This window comes from Micrasema longulum, unplaced genomic scaffold, assembly GCF_059751315.1.
Source record: "Micrasema longulum isolate JH-2025_06_02 unplaced genomic scaffold, ASM5975131v1 h1tg000420l, whole genome shotgun sequence".
Lineage (NCBI taxonomy): Eukaryota > Metazoa > Arthropoda > Insecta > Trichoptera > Brachycentridae > Micrasema > Micrasema longulum.
This window is the reverse complement of record NW_028277620.1, coordinates 262,326-286,686: the sequence shown is the minus strand read 5'-3', so window position 1 is coordinate 286,686 and position 24,361 is coordinate 262,326. Positions and strand designations below refer to the sequence as shown.

At 35.4% G+C, this 24,361-nt stretch overlaps 1 protein-coding gene across 8 annotated transcripts in view; it reads right to left on the bottom strand.

Moving 5' to 3' along the window:
* The window catches only part of Sin3A (SIN3 transcription regulator family member A), a 78,218-nt gene that overhangs the window by 48,802 nt on the left and 5,055 nt on the right, over positions 1-24,361 (bottom strand). For 6 of the 8 annotated variants that reach the window (XM_088226303.1, XM_088226306.1, XM_088226307.1 and 3 more), the window contains exons 1-3: positions 20,799-20,938; positions 6,198-6,306; positions 2,237-2,327 (exon numbers count right to left, since the gene is read on the bottom strand). In XM_088226303.1, coding sequence (XP_088082429.1) covers positions 2,237-2,327; positions 6,198-6,272 — 166 coding nt within the window. In that variant the 5' untranslated portion in view covers positions 6,273-6,306; positions 20,799-20,938. Of the gene's footprint in view, positions 1-2,236; positions 2,328-6,197; positions 6,307-10,235; positions 10,363-20,798; positions 20,939-24,361 lie in introns of those variants that run through there. The other 2 variants (XM_088226305.1, XM_088226304.1) reach the window with 2 other exon arrangements.

Genomic DNA, 24,361 nt, shown 5'->3' with positions numbered 1-24,361 from the left:
TAAGCACGATGAAATAATGTAATACGAGACAGGTCAGTGGTTATTAATTTGCTTTGATCCTCTGTTCGATATGACCTTACTGCTACAGCTGACGACATAATATATTTATATGGGTCAATGAACATCGCTGATATGGCGGGTGAGAGTAACAGTTATATGAGGAAACTCAGCGTTATTTCCTGGTGGATCATTAATATAATACAGACTTCAACTGTATTCGTAAGCAGCCAGCCATAGAAAAGTGAAACTGAGATAATATCACTGTTGGGGCCAAAACTAAATTGATCAATATTTTGTTTATTATTTTGTAAAGAACGCATTCGCACTTCGTTGCGAAGATTTAGCAGACTAGCAATTTCGGATGTTATTGTTCTGCTTTGCAACATGTTCATTTCTTTCAAAAGTGTCGTATACACAATGTATGTACATTATCTCTGTTTAAATCACGTCTGAAGAAACATCTCCTTTCTCTTCCTTAATCTCTCCTCCTTTCCTTTTTCCTCTATCCTCTTTTTTCCTTTTTCCCATTGAGTAATAGTTTTGATTTAAGGTATTTTATAAACAAATATGTTTATTTCTATTTTTATATATTTTTAACTTTTAAATCTTTCTTTCTTCTATTGAATATGTTCTGTAACTTGAATTATAAAAATTAAACCCTTATTTTATTTGTTGGTTGGAATAAATTGCCATTTGGCAATAAGCCCGCCAATGTACAAATAACATTATGTACAAAAAGTTAAATAAATAAGTAAAAAAAAAAGTATATCGTGAATTATTGTTTTCTGCCCTTTTAAATGTTGTCTAAAGAAGTTGAGATATTTATTTTACTGTGTATACTTTGTACCCTTGTATTTTTTATGTAATATTTCAAAGAACTGGGCATTTGTCCTATACTTAAGTGTTAAGATCCTAGTTTAATTTATTGTTTTTGTCCTAGGATGTCACATATAATTTAATTTATTGAGGAAGAGAAATCTTGTAATTGTTTGAAAAGGTCTTAGAAATATTTGGTTTGGCACTAAAATATCAGTATTATTTTTTGTAGAATGCAATTGAAATAGGTTTTGAAAAGCATGTGAGAGAGGAACAAGCTTTAGTTTTCTTCTTGGAGTCTACAAGTGCAGAGTTGCTGACGGAAAGTCAGACCATAGCAGGCGAGGAGTGGACGCATCCTCGAGTGTTACGTGTATTAGATAAAGTGTTTACCTATGTAATAATTTAAAGAAACTGCGGTTATCTTTTAGAATAGTTAAAATAATTATTATTTCTGTGACATTATTAGTGAGCCTCTAGAGACGATGACGGGAGGTCCGAAGTGACAGGCGAGGCTTGTACGCATCCTCGAGTGTTACGATTTACGAATGTGAGGGTGTGATAGCCCTGTGTTTTTTTTGAGCTGATTTGTGTGTTTAATGAATATGTGCCCGCTCAACTTTTCATCTTCTTCATTCGCATGTCACCCGAGACTGGCGAGACCGCCTAAGCGAGAACCCTGCACCAGCTGGCGTGAAAAATAATCACGTTTGTGAAAAGAGTGATTAGTTAAATCTACACAACATTTAGAATGATTTTGACTAAGACAAATGATAAACAAAGTAGTAGTTTGGTAATTGTTGTTGCAACAGAGATGGAGAACATTTTAGAGAAGGTAATATGGAAGTCTAGGCATTAACAGGGCTGGTTTGGGTGGCCACTTTACACACTGTGTAACATTCACCATTTTGCCTATGTTTGGACTTCCATATTTCTTCCATTTGTTGATTTTAGAGAAGTTAAAGAGCTGAATAGATTCATTTGATTGAATCATTTAACAATTATCCAATTTTACTCCCTAGGGGGTGAAATCTAGTCTTTCGTCTGCAAACATTTGAACAAACTCAAAATATAGTAAGTAGTAATTACGTATTTGACCAGTTTTCGTAGTAGTTTTAAAGTAACATTTTTCTACAGCTGTGGGTGTTTTCTGCAAATTGAAAAATGTCATTTTTGAAATACACTATTTTTAGAAGGGGATTATTAGTTTTTGTACGAAAGCCGCCCGGCCGATTTTAGCAGAACATAGAATTGACCGTACTGCACCCGATAACACCAATATCTCATTTCTAATTGCGGACTGGCTGCTTTCTGCATAACTGATAATTGCAAAACAAAAAAAATTTACGTTCAATTTCCATAGCACTGAACGTGCTCATTGGGAGATATCTGACTGAATGAGAAATAAATGTGTACTCACCGATTATAGTAGTTTGGTGCGAAGAGGGGGCTTCGTGGAGCCCCACAGAGCTGCCTTGCGAGTGTACCGTCCCCACCGACTGTTGCTGAATCTGGAAAAGAAACAAACGCTCATTACATAGTGAAAAGCGCACTGCATCGGTACTCAGATTGCAGCATACCTAGACCATATTTGTTATTAGATATAGATTATAAGAATTTATAAAAAATTAAACAATGTGTGCTTATCTTAAGAGTCCCAATCAGAACTAGCTCCCTCGGGATATTTGAAAATCTTAATGTCAAATCTATAAAACAACTTTACGTAAAAACTTTGTTACTATACGCACGTAAACATTATTCTCTACCTTCCGTTACAAATACAAGAGTTACTAGATACTCCACCCTGATGCTGCAAAAAAATAAATACAACCTTCGGTCAAAGAGGATTGGCCTACTACTCGGTTAGAGTACAATCTACTTCCATTATCCATAAGACAATTAGTAAGTTCTCACAATATAAAATTGCTACTAAGAAACGGATCGGAGTGGATCAAGCCAAATAGGTCAAATGTAAGAATTGTTTATGAATTTTTTTAAATTGGTCTATATAAATTGGCCTTATCCCTGTCTTAGCATAAAGACCTCGCTTCCTCTACAGTCATACATCTTCCCATGCACGCACACCGATTAACATCCATCGTAAAGTATTTGATGGACTTGATCGTGCCATGTCTCTCTCGATCTTTTCTGCATCCATTAACATTCGCATCGTAGATCCTTTTAACCGTTCTTTCGCTGTCCATTCGCTCTACATGTCCAAACCAACGCAGCACCCCTTTTTTGATTTTGTCAATAATGCTCATCTCAGCCTTACATAGTGAAGGATCCCGACACTTGTGCGCCTATCGAGCATGGTTCCATCGCACATCCGCCTGAGAGATCGCGTTTTGACAGCAATCGAACTCCTTTCATCATTACTTTTCCAATATTTTTTTCAAAGAAAAATAAGTGTTGAATTTTTTAAATTCTCTTCGTTTGCGTCTGATGATGTCTCTTCTTCTCAGTCAGTTCTGCCGATTGACCCGCTGACCGTAAGGATATATATCTTCCACAGCTCTCCTATCATTGGTTGATTCGTGTGAACATTTTTTTTACATATATATTTTTTTCATACATTTTCAAGAAACTTAGCCGTATAATTTAATGCTCTAATTTTTACCACGCCTAAGAAAATATTTTTTGTATAAAATTTCCCTTAAAGCGGAAGTTCCTCAATATGTAGGTACTATTTTAAGATTTAATAAATTAATAACCAATAAATAACTTTATCCCCAATTCTAATATCCGAATTAAACTGTACTCATTTGAATAAATTTTTGTAGTTTTAATTCAATTACAAATTTTAAAGCTTAAATAAATTAATCTATAGAATCACTATGTAAAGCGCCCTTGAGGTATTATATTATGAAAATGGCGCTATTTGTAAAATAAATAGGAGAATAATAATAATACGTTTTACACAAAAATTATTTTTTTAAATTAAAAAAACAAAACAAGTAAATGAATAAGACCAATACATCGAGGAGGAAAGGTCAAATTTTTTTTTACAAAAAAAAACTTTAATTGGCTCCTCAGTAAAGCTGCTACTTGTCACTGAGACATTTTTTCCTTTCCACAGTGAATATGAAAATACATGGTAGAAAAGAAGTGTTTCATAATTGGAAGTTTATATATATTCCTATACCCCCTCAAAGAATAGAATCACTCCAACATAAGGTATTGAAAGAGATTATTTATAAATAGACTAAATAGATTAACAACTAACTGGAATGCATCTCTCCGTGAGATTAGGCAGAGATGAGATTAGGCAGAGATGAGTATTTAGAGATGAGTAATCACAAAATTGTCGAAAAAATTCAATTATTATTATTATAAAAGTTTTAAGTGAGCAGCTTAACTGTTGTAGTGCTAATTTTTTAGTTTTTTATTTATTGGGGATATCAACAGTAAAACACATAACAAAAATATAACAAATAAAATATACAGAGAATAAAACCAATGACAGATATCCACAGTAAAACATTAAATACACGTACAATACATACTAGTGTGTTTGTGTGAGTGTAAGTGGGTGAGTGTAAGTGGGTGAGTGTAAGTGGGTGAAAGGGTGGGTGAGAGGGTGGGTGAGTGGGTTTTATATTGGAATGAGGGTGGACATGTGTGAAAATATTTGTCGAAAATATAAATTGATATAAAGTATGTATTAGTGGCGAAGATTGTTGTGTGGTACTTGCGCGCTGCAGCCTTTGGTGAGCGTTTGTCAGTCGTCGTGAGTGCACGCATTTTGTTTGGGTGTGGTATACCATACGTGATGGTTGGCGCGTGTTTTGAAAATTTTATTTATTATTCTTTAGCCTTTCTCCTTCCGATGCAAAACTAAGATCCTATTTTAATTTAATAATAATAATAATAATTTTTTTTATGTAATAACACAAAAACACAGTAGAAAATTACAAACATTCTTGCAAAATAAGCGTAGCACAAAAACGGTTAAAGCTAATATGCTTAAAACCATTTGAACTAAAGTTAGTTGTTGGCACACTTTAACTTTTCCGGAACAAATCTAGTTCATTTTCGAACCCGTTGGCACTACACATTGAGATCAACTCTTGCGACAGCCTATTCCAACCATCAACAACCCTTTTTGGACCGAATCCCTTCCATGTATTTAGATTGTAGAGAACCTGATGCCTTGTAAAGTAGGCAGGGGAGGTTAAGGCTTTTGGAGCCAACCGTATCATCTCCGCTTGATAAAAAACATCACCAGAGTTTCCTGTATTCATTTTCCAATTTCTCAATTCCTTACACGGTCAAACCACCATACTAAAGATCCTTCTTCAAAACATAGAATTTTGTTGTTTTGGGATCTAGTGAGATACCACGATTCACTTCCGTAGAGAAGAACAGGTGTTATATAAGCGATTTGTCCAAATTTTTGTAGACAAGGACTAGATTCAACTCTCTGGGGAGCTGTTTATATTAACATATTACAACAGAGATGAAGAACATCTAAGAGAAGGTAATTCTTCTTCAACTTCTATATTACCTTCTCTTAGATGTTCTTCATCTCTGTTGTAATATGTTAATATAAACAGCTCCCCAGGGAGTTGAATCTAGTCCTTGTCTACAAAAATTTGGACAAACTCAAAATATTGTTGATAAATCCACCTGGTCTATGAAGAAGTATAGAAATTGAAAAAATAACATTTTCAGGCGTTGCCTAGTATGTAGGTGAAATAATTCAATTAGATGAATCTCACCCACATTAATAAAGGTTTCAGCTCTTTAACTTCACAAACATCAACAGATGAAAGAATTGAAGGAATATAGATGTTCAAATATAGGCAGAATGATGAATGTTACACATGTAAAGTGGCCACTTAAACCAGCCATTGACAGGGTGGCCTCCGTGGTGTAGTGGTCAAGACGCTTGACTCACGCACGGAAGGTTCCGGGTTCGATTCCCGGTGAGAAACACAAAAAATAAAATGTGATTTTTCTCAAGCCTGGGTGCTCCGTGACGTAATTCACCACTGTAATTAGGCCTCCTGGCCTATTGTGGTGCAAAAAAAAAAATGTCAAATTTTTTTTTTTTTAAATAAGCCCTGTAGATGCCTAGACTTCTATATTACCTTCTCTTAGATGTTCTTCATCTCTGTTGTAATATGTTAAGCCTTCATACTGTTGAATGCAACACCTGCTATTCCTAGCCGCACTCACGGCTCTTTGAAAGTTGGCATTTTCCATAATATATACTCTCAGATGTTTAAAACTCCGGACCCCTTGAGTGGCTCAGTTTGACAGTCGGGGGATTTTATGCATCAGGCACTAACCTTGCGCTTATTTACACTTTGCTTTTAACTTTGTCAAGACATCAAAAGCAGGTTTTACTATTCGACAAATAGAATGAAAATTTTTACCTGAGGCCCGGTGGCTATTATCAGGGGGGGCTGATCCTCGGGGCCCGCGAGTCGCGGGACCCCTGCGCGTTTCATCTCGGAGGGCGGCCCTCAAATCACATCACCGACCCTGCAAACAAAACATCACATTATTAGTCTACTCGGTAATGAGAAAGTAAGGGTACAATTAATATCGCATATCCGAAGAGACAAAACGAGAACAGATGCTTTCGAGAGGTGGTCATATAAAATAATTCTGTAAATTTCCCGGATACCAAATTATGGATGATGAGGTTTTTAGTAGAATCGAAGGAGGGAGGCACCTCCTTAAAGCCAGAAAGACACGCTGGATGGATTGGTCACATAGTTCATCACAAGGGAGAGATGTCCTCGCCGAGAATGCTGAGGATTTATGCTAAGAGATGGGCCACGCAGAACAGAGCGGAGTGGCAGAGGAGATGAAGAGTTTTGCTTCGAAGCAATTCCGAGGATTGAAATCAAAGTTTTATTTTTTCTTATTTATTTATAAATTGAGGAATCCATCACTGTCGACCAGATATGTATATTTAGATGATTTATATAGTGCAATTTGTGTGAAAATAACCTCAAGGGCGCTGTACAATAAGTAAATATCCCAGTACGTCTTGCAGCTACAGAGTGCATGGACGATTGGGATTCTAATTCCTTGTCTCAAATTATGATATATTATAATTCCGATATGTAGAATCTAGATTACAGCACGTCTTGCAGCTACAGAGCGTATGGACACTTAGTTATCTAGCCCCTATTTGCATTTTGTATTTTTATTTTATGTGACAATGAAGTTTAGAGTTTAAGGGATATTTAAAAAAAATTAAATAATTTTTTTTTTTATTGAAATATAAATTAGATAGTAGTAGTAGTCTTGCAGCTACTGAGCGCATGAAGTACCGACTTGTTTTGTTGTTAATCCTGGAATTTTGTGTAAAACTCAGTAAGTACTGGCTCAGCACCACATTACAACTTCTTTTGTACTTTGAATTGACACCCTTGTTTTAGGAGTTGTTCAGTTTTTTCAATGTTCTATGGTTAATGCATAATAAACATTAAGAGTGGGTGATCAAAACTAACCCTTATATTTTAAACATGTCTTTTAACAAGAGGAAATTTAGAAACTGGTGTGTTTGTTACAATATTTTGAGATTGCCCAAATGTTTGTAGACGAATTAAGAACTGATTAAGAATCGACAATGGAATATGGAAGTCTGGGCATTTACAGGGCTTATGACCAGTCTTATGTTTGTAAATGTAAGCACTTATATAAAAATTCCTGGACAGTTTTACTTTCCCTTCTCTAAAATATTTTCCCTCTCTGTTGCAACAAATTTAAATTATGCAATTCATTTGAATCATTTATAAATTTACTATATTTTTTAAATATACATATTTATATTTTTATATTAACATAAACTGTGTATATATTTTTTTTCTCTTTTGGGCGACAACTGTTTTTCTATTTCTTCAACATTTTTTTGTATATGGGAAACATATTCGGTAACCATATTTGCCGCAACAAATCGGTTTCTTAGAACAGGCATTTGCCCATATAGGAACCGATTGCAACATTAGGCATACCAATATTTCTGGCTTGCCGACCCTTCATATACCGAGCCTACTCCTAGTACAAGCAGAATTTGTCAATGTTTTTGTGCCATTTTGTAAAATATGAAATTTTATTAAACAAATTTACGGACAATGTCCAATTTAAACAAATCATACAACGAAAAACAATAATAATAAAGTAACAAATAATATGGGGAATACAACCAAGAAAAGCAAAGACAAGTTATTACATTAGACAGGCATTATGGAAATCGGGGGATTTTAAATATGTCTCTCCGCACCTCATACTCTGAACCAATCGCAGAACTATAAACACGCTCGTGGCAAAGATCTACATTTCTCTGAAAACCGCTTTTCTGTCACTATAGAAAACGCTGATGTTACAAATACACAGACTATTTCAACTCAAAATAATTTATTTACAAATCTAATCATTCTGGGTAGAGGCACGTGGAAACCATAATTAGTGTTATGATGACCGAGGAACAGAATTTCATTATTTCTGAGTCTACGTGAAGAACCATTAAGAGATATTTGTTGGAGAATAGTCGGGACATCAAATAAACTATTAAATATCTTAAACGCGCAAATGAAATCTGCATTAAATCGACGTTGTGAGAGACTGGATATATTCAGGAAAAGTTCCATGTCGGTATAGTTATAGTGATCTCCAGTGATTCATGGTTTGTACGCAATTTTTCTTATAAATTTATGCTGAACTGATTCGATGCGATTTATATGAGTAACATATGAAGACCATATTACGAAGGCGTATTCAAGAATGGGACGAACCAATAAGCAGTGTGTTTTTAGAGTAATTATGTTTTTAAAATCGGCTCTATTAACAAATCTTAAGAATTTAAGAGATTTGTTAATGATATAGTCAATGTGTGCATGAAAATTTAGTTTGTTGTATAGAATCACCCCCAGATCTCTTATTTAAGTTACAACGGAAAGAATTTGGTCAAGTTTTTAATCGAAGGTAATATTTTTTAGATCTATGTTAAAAAATTATTTTGCACCGGAATCAATATCATCTTGTACAGCATGACAGTCACTAACAAATACATGTATAAATAAATAAATCTATCAAATATCTAAATTTAGTAAATGGGGTCTAGAATTTCAACCGTCCATGCGCTCAGTAGCTGCAAGACTTGTTGTTATCTAACTTCTAATTTTATGAATTTGCTCTTTATTTCGTTTTTAAAATATCACTTCAAATCACTATCAAATAAAAAAATTTAAAATAAAAATGTAAATAGGGGCTAGATTTCTTATTGTCCATGCTCTCTGTAGCTGCAAGAGGTTCTGTTTCTAGCTCATATATATCATAATTGGAGACGAGGAATTAGAATCCCAACCGCCCATGCGCTCTGTAGCTGCAAGATGCGTTGGGATATTTATTTATTGTACAGCGCCCTCGAGGTGATTTTCACAAAAATGGCACTATATAAATTATCCAAACATTATTATTATTATAGCGTAAACTCTGCTATGTATTGCAAATTACATAGAGGTTTTCGCATCAGAAAAAAAAAAGAAAAACACAGCTATATGGACATTTAAAAAAAAACAGTTCAGATAATTTTTTGCACAATTAAATAAACATCACATGTGACAGAAAAAAAAGTTTTTTTGTTCTTGTAAAACGGTTGTTTTTCGTTTGTCAGTTTTAGCAGCGACGATTTGCGAGAGAGTGTTAAATAAAACTATGTTAAAATACGTATTCGTCGAAATTCTCAGGCACTACATAACCTCTTAACAAAGTGATTTGTGGGGTAAATCGAATGGATCTGATATTCGGTGAAAGTTCAGTCTAAATTTATCAGGAAAACAGACGAGATGGAAAGTCTAAAGCAAATACATAACGCTCAACTATTCAAGCGGACTACTGTTCTAATAATAGAAAAATCTGCCTCGTGGGGCATCCACTGAGCGAATGACTCACGACAAAAAGCTTAAATTAACACCAATAATGAATGATTCCACACGAAAACCCCGAGAAAGGTGATGCAGATTACGCAAACGGAGAATATTCAAATAAAAAAGGCAGTTTTCGGTGGAAGATCAGGTGGGAAATCGGATTTTTAGAGATCATTCTTTATTTTCTGATCCAAAAAAACTCGCGATTAGACCGTGACCTTAATTAGAGGAACGGTAAAATCGGCCCCCGAAACGACGCAATACGAACGTAGATAAACCGCAGCATCATTACATACACAAAGTAACCTTCAAATCGTCGGACGAGATTCCCCACTCCGCCATACACAACACAAACAGACGTTTCGCCATCTTTGTAATGGCCTCCCGCCTAAATTTCAACCCGGACGGAAAACAAATATGGCCAGTGCACGCGACGTATTTCGGGCGTTACGGGGGAAAACGAGAATTCGAGATGTGAAACGAGAAATTGGGGCGTGTTATTGTGTATTATCACAGATTCGCGGCGCTTACCTTGACTGTGCGGTGTCCACCATTTTGGTCTCCCGCTTAAATTTCGGCGCACAATACGATCGAATAACACTTATCGTAAAATTGTATAATTATCAGCGGATTTTCACACTACACTCTCACTGTTTGTCGCGATAAACAAGTTAATAAGAACTACCGGAGAATATTAGTCACGCTAGGTTAGTTTTGTGACAAACACTCGAATCGAATAACAAATGTGAAATTTCAAACGTCACTACGATTCGTTAGCGAGTAACTGAAAAACAAACACCATTTTTTTTTTTAATATACGTTTATATCTAAATTGCACACTTTAAATGTTTAAGATTTATAAAACGTTCACACACGCGAGCGACCGACTCTCGTGGCTTTTCGCCGCAAACAAGCGACGGATTGGCGGGCAACAACGCAACACTTTTTCGAGAAGAAAGGCCGACGCGGTAACAATCAGACAAAAGAATACACGGACTTCCGCGCCGGGCGCAGCGCATCTCTGCGCCACAGAGCGAGATGGAGTATGTGAACGTACGTTCGCCGCCAGAAAAGATAATCTAAAAGCGCCTCTACACGCTGGCACATACGCTGGCGCGCGATCTTGTAGGTTTTTCAACACACATCAGAGGGCGCTGGTCAACGCATCCACACGCTGGCCCAGCTTTTGGTACGCTACGAACTACCGAAGGGCGCGAGCGATTATTTCGTACGCTTTAACACCGACAGATACTGAACAACTCGCCACTTTACTTGTTTATTTTTCCATACATATATTTTTAATTACAAAAATACACTTCAAAAAAACACATCTTACAATTACGTTATAAAATAATTTGGAAAAAATGCTCACAAAGACATCAGCGTCTGAGCGTGGGCCATTCCTTTTTTTAATGATTTTAACGTTTACAGCATATAAATATGGTATGACATAACTATGAGGAAAGAAATAAATTTTAAAAAAACAAACAAGATTGACATATACCGATAGAACAAAAACCGGATTTATTTGCAGTATTTCATTATAAATTTTAATTCTTTTTTTAAGGTGTCCTTCCATGCTAATCCAAGACCTCAAACCTACTTTAAACGGTATCAGGGGTTTAATGTTTTGTAATTCTTTAAGTAGAAGACTGAAAGATCTTGGACCAACATGCAAGGAGTGCCTCTGAGCGAACTTAGTTCTGCATTCTGGAACTGACAGTACACTATCGGATCTACCGCTAATCCGATTTAGATTATTACTAAATAATTCCCTATTTAAGGTAGACATATTTCAGTTAAGCGGTTTGCTGCCAATACGCGCGCCGGCGTACTGGCCAACGTATTGGCCGGCGTGTAGAGCCCTCATTATTCCAGAGTCAGAGCCAGACACGTACGGCAGTGAGAGAAAAGTAATATAGAGGGAGATAGAATGTGGGGCGTAGCTCGCAAATCGGCGGTAGACGTACGCGAAATACGTACAATAGCGCTGTATAATAAATGAGTTCCGTGTAGAGAGGGATGGCGCATGAGACGGGGAGCGAAACGTACAGGAATTTTATATTTCCGTCAGGTGGTACGGGTGATAAGTACCAGAAATACATATTGTGCAACCTGCGCAATAGGGAAAGGACTAGTAGTTTAGGGGTGGGTGGATTTTCCGGTACCTACCGCCTGCGCCAATCGGTTGCCCCGGCCTGGACAAAATAATATTTTGATATGGAAAATAGGGTCATTTGTTTTGTTTTGTTCCCGTAAATATATTAGATTTCCACAATTCTGGCGAATTAAATATTCTGAGAACGTTGCAATAATGCGGACGAATGAATTAGTGAACTAAGATACTACTGAGGCCCGTGAGTGGTGAGGATGCTCTTCCTTTGTGAACAAATTTGTAAGAGAAACATAACAATGAACTTAATACAATAAAAGTGATTAATACAATTTAAAAAAAATTTGAATCATCTTTACTATCGTCAATATTTATTTACATTTCAATAATGGAAGAATGACTAGACAGGTGCCACCGTTTTGTAGCAACAATTCACGGACAGTGTATACTTGTAATGCCGTATTCAACAGACTTCATGAACTCAGCAATAGTTATTCTCACGTATCTGATATATTTAGTGTAGGGTATTGTTCCTGTAGAACAAACCTTTTGAACTTTTTCGAAGTTGGTGAACGATGAATGGTAATTATATTTATTTATTCATGCATTTCATGATTTATACAGTTTTTTCCTTGGGGTAAACTCATGTCAAATAAAGATTCACTTAGAAAATATAATACAGTACTGTTTCATACAGCTGGGCAAAGTGAACAAAAAACTGTATAAATTAAAAAATGAATATAAACATTAATAAGAACTAAAAGCAAACGTATTTTTTACACAATTAAAAAAAATAAAAAAATTAATAGATGACTGTTAGCATAAAATAATAATCAATATAAAGCCTTATTACATATGAGGGTACTACTTGCAAACCCGGCAAAATCCAAAATCCAAAAAAAGTGACTCATTCAGAATACATTTTTTTACAATAATTTCAACATTGTCAGTCAAAAATATGGCTTTATTTGTAAGAACTTGACTTGAATTATCGGATTTGTTGCAAACATGGCAACCTCTACTTGAGCATTGTAAAGTTGGAATGTATAAAATTAATTTTATTATTTCACTACTGTTTCTTGACATAATCATGCTTCTGTCATCATTGCTTACGTATAAAATATTTACTGAGTATCATAAAAAATTTAAGTTTAAAAAAAAGTTGAAGTTAAGTTTTGTATCAGATTTTTTTATTTGCCCAAAATAAAGAAAGGTAGATTTTGCCGGGTTTGCAAATAGTACCCTCATATTAGCCATTATTTTTTTTTTTCTTAAAAGTTTTGTCAAAATTTTCTTTTAAGTTCTGCTTAGAAATCTTATTGAAGATTTTAGTAATTTTATAAAGAAGTGTTCTTTGGCCATACTTGTTTACAAACCTCGGTACTGACAAGCCTTCACGTTTTGCTAGCCTTGTATTATGTGTATGTAAATACCTTTTCTGGTAGTTACTATCAAACCGATATCTAGTAACAAATTTGAGCTATAGAATAGCATTTACGGACGGACAGGCACCCACCCTTGCTTTTTAAAAAGTTCGGATACCTGTTCCTTATCGATTCTAGCTGATCTGTTAATTAATTTTAATAAATGTTATTAAATATTTGTATATAACGACTTACCGACTTTTCTATGTCTACCGGTTTCGAGACGTACCCGTCTCTTCGTCAGGACACCAATTAAACCAACATGCAAAACCCACTATACACCTTCACCATAGTTGTGGCACAAAAATATAAAACCAACACGACATGCATTTTAATAAGCACATGCACTGACTGATTAAATTATGATAATATTATGTTTTTTGATAATTAATGAAATGTATAGTGGGTTTGGGTTTTGGGTGTGTAGTGAGTTTTGCATGTTGGATTAATTGGTGTCCTGACGAAGAGACAAGTACGTCTCGAAACCGGTCGACATAGAAAAGTCGGTAAGTGGTTACACAGGGTGTTCTTTAAACCCTGTCACATCCGAAACCACGATGATCAGTATGGGCAAGAAGACATATTGGCATATTTCAAAAAATATTTAGAACGAAGAAAATTTGTAAAAATTAAATATTAAAAATAACAAATGGTTGCTTACTTCTGCAGGGGAGAAGCGAGGGACCGCGGTTAGCGGTGTATCAGACTCCCCCTCCTCTTTCTCCCTTGCAGAAATAAGCAACCATTTGTTTTTTTTAAATATTTTATTTTTGTAAATTTTATTCGTTCTAAAATATATTTTCATGTGCCAATATGTCTTCTTGATCATACTGATCATCGTGGTTTCGGATGTGACAGGGTTCAATGAACACCTGTATACAAATATTTCGCAACATTTAGTAAAATGTTTGACAACAATGTTAATGCTTGAAAAACAAAACAAACAAACAATCACGCCGTTTCCCCGTAGGGATAGACAGAGAGGATAGAACGTCATAACTCTCTATCTGTGCATACAGACCTCGCTTCCTCTAAATTCATACATCTTCTCATGCACGCACGCCGATTATTCCTACTTTTAACATGTCCATCTTCAAGTATTTGATGGACTTGATCGTGCCATGTCTTTCTCGGTCTTCCTCGTTTTCTGCATCCATAAACTGACGCTTTAAACATTAATAATTAATTTAAGAGCCGAGTTTTTTAAAGATTTTTTTTTTTTTATATGTTGGTTTTACAAGAAAGGCCCCAACTGGTAATACCGTACCTAATTATTGATTCGGCCAAAGATTGATAAATAAGTCGTTATGTTTTTATTGGTACAAAATAATGCAAAAATGAATTAATTACTTACTGCTCCTTTCAAGTAACCAACGCTTGTTTACATTTCATTATATTAATTGTGATATTTACACCTGATAATGGGATGATATAAATGTTATTATTACTTGTGGGCATTTATATTTATGACCCACGTCCACATTGTACGAAGACTAATAAGGTTAACGACGCTGACGTCATTCGTTGTGATATGCAGACGATGTTTTAAGCGTATATAAAACGCATTGCTGCGCCGGTAACACCGTTGATTCGAGTGCTCGGTAGCAATACGTCGTGTAACAAATACCTTTTTATTTTATTTCAGAGCTTAAATTAAATAATGAAGATATTAGAACAAAAAGGTACTCCAGATTTAATCGGTCAAATTTCGAGTGCTCAAATTATCAAATATTATTATTGTTGTGGATAACTTACATAGCGCCATTTACATAATATAATACCTCAAGGGCGCTTTACAAAGTATAATATAAAAATATAAATTTCATTTTAACTTTTTAATTGAAGAAAAATAATTGACTTGGTCACCACATGCTAAGAATTTATTCAAATGATTTAGAGAACAAGTGGGTTTTCAGTTTCTTTCGAAACATCGTGTACATTTTACCTTCCAATTTTAAAAAACAATATGGCACATTTTAACCCTTTTGCAAGTATGTGAAGACTACTACTACTACCATCACGCCATTTCCCCGTAGGGATAGGCAGAGAGAATGGACCGCCACACACCTCTATCCTGGCATACAATCCTAGCCTCTTCCACATTCATACATCTTGTCATACATGCCCTTCGGTTCTGTCTGCTTTTGACATGACCAGACTTAAGATTTTGGTTTATCTGATCATGCCACGTCTTCCTCGGTCGTCCTCGTCTAACATTGCCTTTCATTTTTGCCATATATACTTGTTTTACCATTCTCTCGTCGTCCATTCGTTCTACGTGACCAAACCATCTCAGAGACCCTTTCTTAATCTTATCAATTATACTTGTCTCAGATTTACACTCTCGCCTGATTTCATCGTTCGTAACCCTGTAATACATTGATTTCCCACACAGTCGTCTAAGAGATCGCATTTCTTTCGTTAAGACTAAAACAAAATAGAAAAAAAAGTTAACATTGACATTTATCATGAAAGAGCAAATGATTATAAAAAAAATATCACTATTTAAATATCCTTATTTTTGTGTATGTGAACTAATATTAGTCTATTTTATTACATATTATATCTTATATGTTTATATTTTCCCTTTTCATTTCTTAAAAAAAAAAATGGTTTATGTTCAACTCAATTTTATTTCTTTAACTCAATCTTCATTCTTATCTTACACTAAACTTAATCTTTATTATTACTTAAATTGATTTTACACACTTATTTTATATTATTTATGAAAGGTGGTGGAGTTCTATGATTGAGAAGATAATATATAAAGAACGTTAGTAATGCTTACTTAAAAAATGTATGTATTTTATGTATTCTTGTTGAACTTTCAAATAAATAAATAAAATAAATAAATAAAATAATAAAATAAAAACACTTCACTCTCACATTTTCGGACCTCTGCTGGGAGAGCATTCCATGCCGTAGGGCCTGCGACCGCAAATGCGCGTTCGCCGAATTTAGTGCGCTGTTTGCGTAGAGGTAAAATACATTTTCCTCTCGACGTAGATGTATTCATCAACGCATGTATTTTTTACATTTTTTTTGCACCACAACAGGCCAGGAGGCCTAATTACAGTGATGAATTACATCACAGAGCACCCAGGCTTGAGAAAAATCACATTTTAATTTTTGTGTTCTCACCGGGAATCGAACCCGGAACCTTCCGTGCGTGAGTCAAGCGTCTTGACCACTACACCACGGAGGCCGCCTATGATCTAAGCGTAATACATCTGTCAGCTAGTTCATCTGGAATGCAGAGTTCCCTTAGATATTCCGGAGCAGAGTTGTGCAGTGACTTATACATGAGCCAACAGAGTTTGTGTTCCACCCGCTGTGAAAAACGTAGCCAGTGTAATTCCCGAAGTAATGGAGTGATATGACTGAACTTAGAGATTCCGAAAATAAGTCTCGCTGCGGCATTCAGTACAGATTGTAGGCGAGTCATTTTGTTCATTGGTAGACCTGCATATATACCATTACAATAATCGACTCCAGACACAGCAAACGCATTTATTAATTGACGGGCGGCATCAACCGGCAAATTTTTGCGTATGCATATATTATAAATTTTTTTTTTTTACATCTTTTGAAAAGTTTGTCTGAGTCTTTTGTTTAGTTTTGTCTGGTAGTTTATTGTATAATTTCAGTCCCTGGTTTATTAGTCTCGACTGTCCTTGTCTTGTTTTAGAAAGTTGTATATATTTTTCTGATATTCTCGAATTATGTCGATGTTTACTACATTTTTTTATAAGTTTTTCGTGTACAATTACATCAGTGGCTAATCTTTATATAAATAATTCCTCTGTACGTGTGATGTCACCGTACTCCTCCTAAACTGCTTCGAGAAATATAGATCTTCGCGCTGTGCGTGTTCGTAGATATTAAATTTTTCAATCTTATATGTAAAAAATGAGTTAGGAGCATAAGTGTTTTATTCATCGATCTAACAGGGTTGCATTCGAGGTGAATGCATTTGCAAAAAAATTGAAAAATGTTATTTTTTTGTGTATAAAAAAGTTTGCTTTTGAATGTTTTCAAACAGCATTTGTTTTTTGTGGGTCTCTATCAGATTCTTTCCTTAAATTCCTTATAATTTGTACCCACTTATTTATTTTTATTGGATTTTTGGTGACATCAAAATAATATTAAATTCAATACGTATAAATACAATAAATCGTATTCCTACATAAGTACACCCCTTTGTTGGTGAGACGACCGGAGTTTGACGTTTGCAAAAAGAATTCGATATTTGAAAAAACATTTATTTTATGTTTTAGAATTCAACCATAAACAAATACCTACTTAAATTCAACACTTTTTGAATATCAACCATTTTTAGTTTTGGAATTTAATCACAAACAAGTACCAAGATGAAAAGTATTTTTCCAATATAATAGCAGGCAAGCCAACGTTTGGGCAGGACAACTTCTGTCGGGTCCGCTAGTTTATGGATAAATTTAAATGATTATATTTAATTGCTTAGTTTGTTTAAAAAAGTTATCTAGTTACTATTAGATAGGGAAGGTCATATACTAACTTTCATATTTAATGTTGTTGTCTTTGTCGTCTGTTTATGTCGTTTTGATAAGTATTACCCTAAGTACTTAATTAGGTTGAATTTACCAGAACATTTGTTTGTCCAGTTTTAAAAATAGTTTTATATATCATTTGATGTTTAATTATCAGTGTGGCCATTATATGAAGCAAAGTGTCGTCAAATTAAAAAAATAAAAATTCCCAAATTAACTCTAGGGGGTAGATAAGATTCATAAAGTATCTTCGTCGGTAACCTGTATTGATTATGTTTAAAAAAAAAAACTGCGTACGTATTCAATTTTTCATGCAGAAAACATAACTTTGAAGTATCAACTTCCCATTGTAATACGGGACCTTTGCCCTAATACAATGGTGGCAGGGTGTTCATTTATTTATTTTATTTTTGCACCACAACAGGCCAGGGCCAGGAGGCCCAATTATAGTGGTGAAAGGCTATAAAAAAATGGATAGTGGAGCTAGGTAGAAGTAAAATGGATTGTCTCATTCGCCCATACCAATACTGAATCAACTGCTCCACAACTGTGTAGCTTATGTTAGATTTTTGTTATTTTCATTGTGTGTTTTGTAATATAAATAATATAGATATACATAAATACCTTGTATTTTAAACTGTCTAAATATTTGTTAATTATTATCGTTTTTTTAAGTAAGTCTTCTTTGTTTTTTCTCTAATGTAATTTAAAAAAACTATATTGTCAAGTGTCCTCGGCACGGGAAACCCCAGTGAGGTCACAGTATTTTTATTATTAATTATAGTTTGTTAGCGAAAAATATGAATAAATAAATAAAAAATAAATTACATCAAAAAACACCCAGGCTTGAGAAAAATAACATTGAATTTTTATATTCTCACGGGGAATCGAACCGTACACCACGGAGGCCGCAATTCTTCAGTTATTTACCCTATGAGACCGTACGTATGTTCAAACGAACACGAACTTTGTTCCCTTTATTTACCCCATAATAAATAAATTAATAATGACTATTTTTTGTTTTCTAACTGATGGTAATCTTCTCTATGGCGTCTATTTTTTTCCGCTAGGTTACAATTCAAAATCCCACTTAAAACAGCATTCAAATTTTGACAGATCGACATTCGTTAGAGCTACTAATTAGGCGGCCTCCGTGGTGTACTGGTCAACACGCATGACTCACATGCGGAAGGTTCCGGTTTGATTCCCGGTGAGAACACAAAAAAATATAATGTGATTTTTCTCAAGCCTGGGTTTTCTGTGATGTAATTCACCACTGTAATTAGGCCCAATGGCCTGTTGTGGTGCAAAAAATAATAATAATAATAATAATTAAAAAAATAAAATAATAATAGGTGTTATTTGATTTAAGGTAAGTCATCTTTTTAATGCAATTTATATATATTTTGTGTTTTACAATCAGCTTAGCCACTTTCCGCTGATTTAATAAATGAACGAATGTGTATTTTGTAATTCTATTGCGAAAATGGCGCTATATATGTTATCCATAAGCACATTCTCAATATATAACAAAAACAAAAAAAAACATTTATGGGAAGATCGCAAAATGTAATAGATATTAAGAGTAGCGTTCTTATCAATAAAACAATATGTCCACTCATAAATTGCTGTTCTTCCATTCATTTTTTTATGCAATCAAGGAGAAATTAAAAATACACGAATTCTTCAAAGTAAGGCGATGAGGATTATACTCAAAAGAAATATCTATTCTAATGTAGAAAGAAAGCAAAAAAAGAAAAATTGGCTTGCTCACAGCAAAGCAGCAAATAAAATAGTATGTAGCAATTTTTATACATTATTAAGGGGATGAATGAAATAAAAATATTTAACTAACAATGTCATACATATAAAACAAGGGATATTTTTTTAAAATAAAAGTTTATATTAATTCTTAAGATGTATGAACTAACTTAAAAAAAACATAAATAAATAAATAATAATTATGAAAAAATAATGTTATCAATAAAAAATCAAAGACGATAAAAACATTTTTATTTATAAATAATTTCACAAATTTTCACTCAAAACACCCGAAAAATCAAAGACGATAAAAACATTTTTATTTATAAATTATTTCACAAATTTTCACTCAAAACACCCGAAGCTTAGTTCCCAAATCCAAAGGGGTTTTTTTATCGGAGAATTGCACGGCTTGTGAAGAAAATAAATTGATTTTCCGAAAACAGTTAGAATACAGCAGAATATTTTTAGCTTTGATAATTGGTTACAACTTTAAAAAAAAAAGCGCATTTAGATTCGGACAAACTTTAATAATTCGCTACGTAATTCAAAGTTGGTAAATACATTGTACCTTGTTAACAATCTGTTTTTTATCGTAAATTGTCTAACGTAAAATATATTGTTATCATTGTAAGTGAGCTACTGGAATCGACGAGTCAAATATCGATAATGCTATTATAAATAACAAACAGCAATGTGCGGCACTTTTCTAATCATTATTAATCGAAACGGGGTCTCCGCTCGACATTTGAATTGCATCGCGCCGATTGGTCGATCCGAAGCGCGCCTCACGTGACACAGCCGACCAATAGCGCGCCTCGGTCTGCGGAACAAAGGGACCTTCGATCAATTGAGCGGCGGGAGGCGAGACCGAGGATATGACACGATACGCGATAAATATAGGTCTTCTTGTGCCGAGATATAATAATGAGAGCCGGTACTCGCTAGGAACTAGGAATATGGGATGGAGGATCCGAGTGTTGACGTTTACGCAATATTACGCAATTGCACCAAAATGCGATAACACAGCGGGGGATCTGTTTTCGCGTTGTACAGGGGCACACATTATACTACGCGTTATATATATATAGCAAACATGGCGGCGAACAGGGCGAGGGCATCGATTGGAAGGTCAAATGAATTAAGCGAGTGATTTTTTTGCAGGAATGCGAGTTCGGTAGTTTTAGTTAGTTCGCGATAAATGATGTCCGATTTGCCCGCACCCCGCATGGACCCGCCCTCCTGGAAAGTAAAGAGTCATGCTTACAGTCCGTGCCGAGCGTGGCTTTCCAAAAATACCACGGCGGCAGGCTGACGGCGGCCGAGCTGGCGGGCCGGGGCCGCGGCGAGGGCTGCGGGCCGCGCCCGCGGGGCCGGGCGTCGGGGGCGCCGCGGCACGGCCGCCGGGGCCCGCGCGCCGCGGACCGAACGACGACAACGCGGCGGCGGCCATCTTGGGATCGCTCGAGTCTCGCACACGGCTGCGCCGGCTACGCTAGGCCCACTGAGGAACGGATCCGGCGCACGGGCCCGAGCGGCGTGGCAACGCCGCACCGCCGCACGCGGCGCGCATACACCGCCGACTGGATTTCGACATTTTTCCTCGCCCGCGACGTTGCAGCGGCCGGAGCCACCGAGGGCGGGAAATGATAAGGATTTAAACTTATCAAACCCTTCCTGCGCGGCGTGAGGGGGGCCGCGTTCGTGTTTACAGTCGGACGGGTACGGGAAGAGGGCACGGCACGACCCCAGTCCCCAGTTGCTACGCGGTACGCGAGCGGAATGAAGCTGGCAACTTTTTCTCATGAATATTCAGTCTTGTTTTCACAGGCGAGATGACGATAAGGTATTCGGCGTTGTTTTCGTCGACTTATCGCGGAATGGAAAACGGTAAACGACTAGCTGGCGTCTCCGTCTCGACTCCCGACTGCCGCGCACCACAAACTGTACGACCGTACAGTGTTTCTTATCAGCATTCTGTGTGTGTGCGTGTGTCACGTGATTGACAAAACACCTGGATTATTCTGTTGTTGTCAATCATAAACATTCGCGGACGGTGGTGGGGGAGTTAGCAAACTCTGCACTCCGCACCATTACCTCCGCCGGCTGTCAAAATTGAAGAATCTCAATATCATAGCTGAAAACGTAATAATGTATGCCTCGAAGACTTTATTAGGCCAGAAAAATTGTGTCGCGTGTCGCGTAATCAGCGATCAACACACATCAAAGGAATATTATATATTATTTCCCTTAAAACGAACATTTCTTTGCGTTGTTTCGATTGAAATGTCGGTAGTATTTTTAAGTTAGGTACAAAACGCGACTCGCCATTAAAAAAATGCTAATTATGCATGTCAAAAGCTTCGACATTCAAGCAATTTGACGACACATAATTACATTTCGTATACATTTTTATTACTTGGTCGAAAATTTTATAAGCAATCTGATTCACCGAAACTAAACTAGCCGGTGTGGCTCCAATCTCATAATTTAATTGATTTATTTATTATGGTTTACAAACAATAAACAATGCATACGACATTGGTATTTTGTTGTGTTTCGATATTGTTCACCCATGAGGAAGTTCAGTGTTTTAAAAAAAATATATTTGTCAATCGACTATTTAAATAAACCCAAAAAAAAAATCAGAAAATTTTTACATTTCGTATAATCAGCGCTATGATTATTAAAGTTTTGTATTTCTGAATTAACTCCGCGTGTGACGTCAGAGGTTGTTCTCTGTTAGTTCTTCCCATTGGTTCGTTTACGGTAAGCCAAATGGATATGCTTTTTTTTCATCTGTAGATTTTTTTTATTTGAAAATTTATTTACGGATTATTACATTCATTTTACATAAAATAATATATACATTTTTCATTTATACTCTGTTGTTCAAAATAATATTTTTCACTTCTGTCTTTTGACAAGTTTGTCTGAGTCTTTTGTTTAGTTTTGTCTGGTAGTTTATTGTATAATTTCAGTCCCTGGTTCATTAGTCTTGATTGTCCTCGTCCTGTTTTAGAAAGTTATATTTTACATGCCCCTTAATTTATTTAAAAATAAATTAAGACTCCTTATTTCTGGCTGCGATACGATCCCACTTACTATTTAATGATGCTCACACTTACACACACCTGAACACTTACTTCTACTTTTATACACATAAACACACATCTACACTTACTCTCATACAAATACACATAAACACACCCTTTTAATAATAATATGTATGATTCTTATATAGAAACTTTGCTGGTTTGTCTTTAAACTGTATTTTTTTAATGTTACTATATCATTGTCGAATGTTTGTTTCTTTGAAATAAATAAATAAATATCCTTCACAGCTTTCACATCATAAGCTGGTTCATATGAACAAGTGACGTCAATCAAAGTAGTGCTTTTTTATTATTTTTTTGTACATTTTCAAGAAACTTTGTAATACAATTTAATGCTCTCATTTTCACCGCACGCGAGAAAATATTTTTGTATCCAATTTCCCGTAGGGCTGAAGTTCCTCATTATACCGCCCTTGAACCTGTAGCAATTGCACAGAAATATTTAATCCGAGTCATTTAAAAAAAAACATTTCGTTATCCAAGTGACTTGCTCTTCAAAGAATTCAGAGTACTGAATATTATTCAACAGTATATATTGAGAACGGTAGTGGTTACACACATAAAGAGAGACATTTACCCGAGCGTCAACCACAACTATAATACAAGATACTCTAAAAGGGATCTGATACTGAGTGAAGGGGTCAACACTGTTCTGGCATCGAGACAGCACTATTACGTAGGCAAAAAGGTCCATAACCTTTTGCCAGAATCGTGGAAAGACGGGAGTGTTGTCAAGTTACGGAAGGTGTTGACCTCGCTCTTTCATGACATTGGTCGTAGGGAGTCAGAAAAGTTGATGCATGCCACGGATTGGAGAACCTTACTGGATGTCAAAAATAAAATATAAAAAATAATGAATAATTTTAAAAAAATATATTTATAGATGACAACCATGAAGTTTCGCATAAATAAATTGTCTATGTTTTTATGAATGTATGTATGTGTATGCGCATGGGTGTATGTACGTGTGTGTGTATGTACATGTGTATATATGTGTATGTCCGTATGTATATGAATCAAAATGTGTATCCGAATAAGTTTATATTTTGTTTGTCTGTGCTCTATATTAATTTGTTAACTATTATAATATATTACAATGTAATTGCCTAGCTTGGAACGGGGTATGTACCCTTGTTAGCTGGGCAAAGTGAACATGGAATTGTATTTTGATAAAGAGTGTGAATAAATAAATATTTACTATTATTTATTTTTAATGCATTAATTTTGTGGTCAAACATTTCACTAAATGTTTTAAATATTTGTATACAACCACTTACCGACTTTTCTATGTCTATCGGTTTCGAGACATGCCCGTCTCTTCGTCAGGACGCCAATTAAACACTCTTACATACACGCATATGATTTTTATTCTTCTCGTCTTTGTATTGTGTATTGTTTAAATTGAACGTAGTTATGCAGAAAGCGGCCAGTCCACAATTTTGAAAAAGTAAATATTGGTAAGGTCAATTCTATGTTCTGCTAAAAACAGCAGGTCTAACTGTAATACCTAATTGCCCTCTGAAAATACTTTCGATCGCAAAAACGGCATTACTCAAATTGCAGAAAACACCCAAAGCGCCAGAAAAATCTTACGGTACTTTAAAAATCATTAAAACTGGTCAAATATATAAATAGGCTATTATCACTCGGGTGGAATATCGGATTTAACCTACTCTACAAATAAAAGACTTTTAAAGATTCTTCTAGTGTTTAT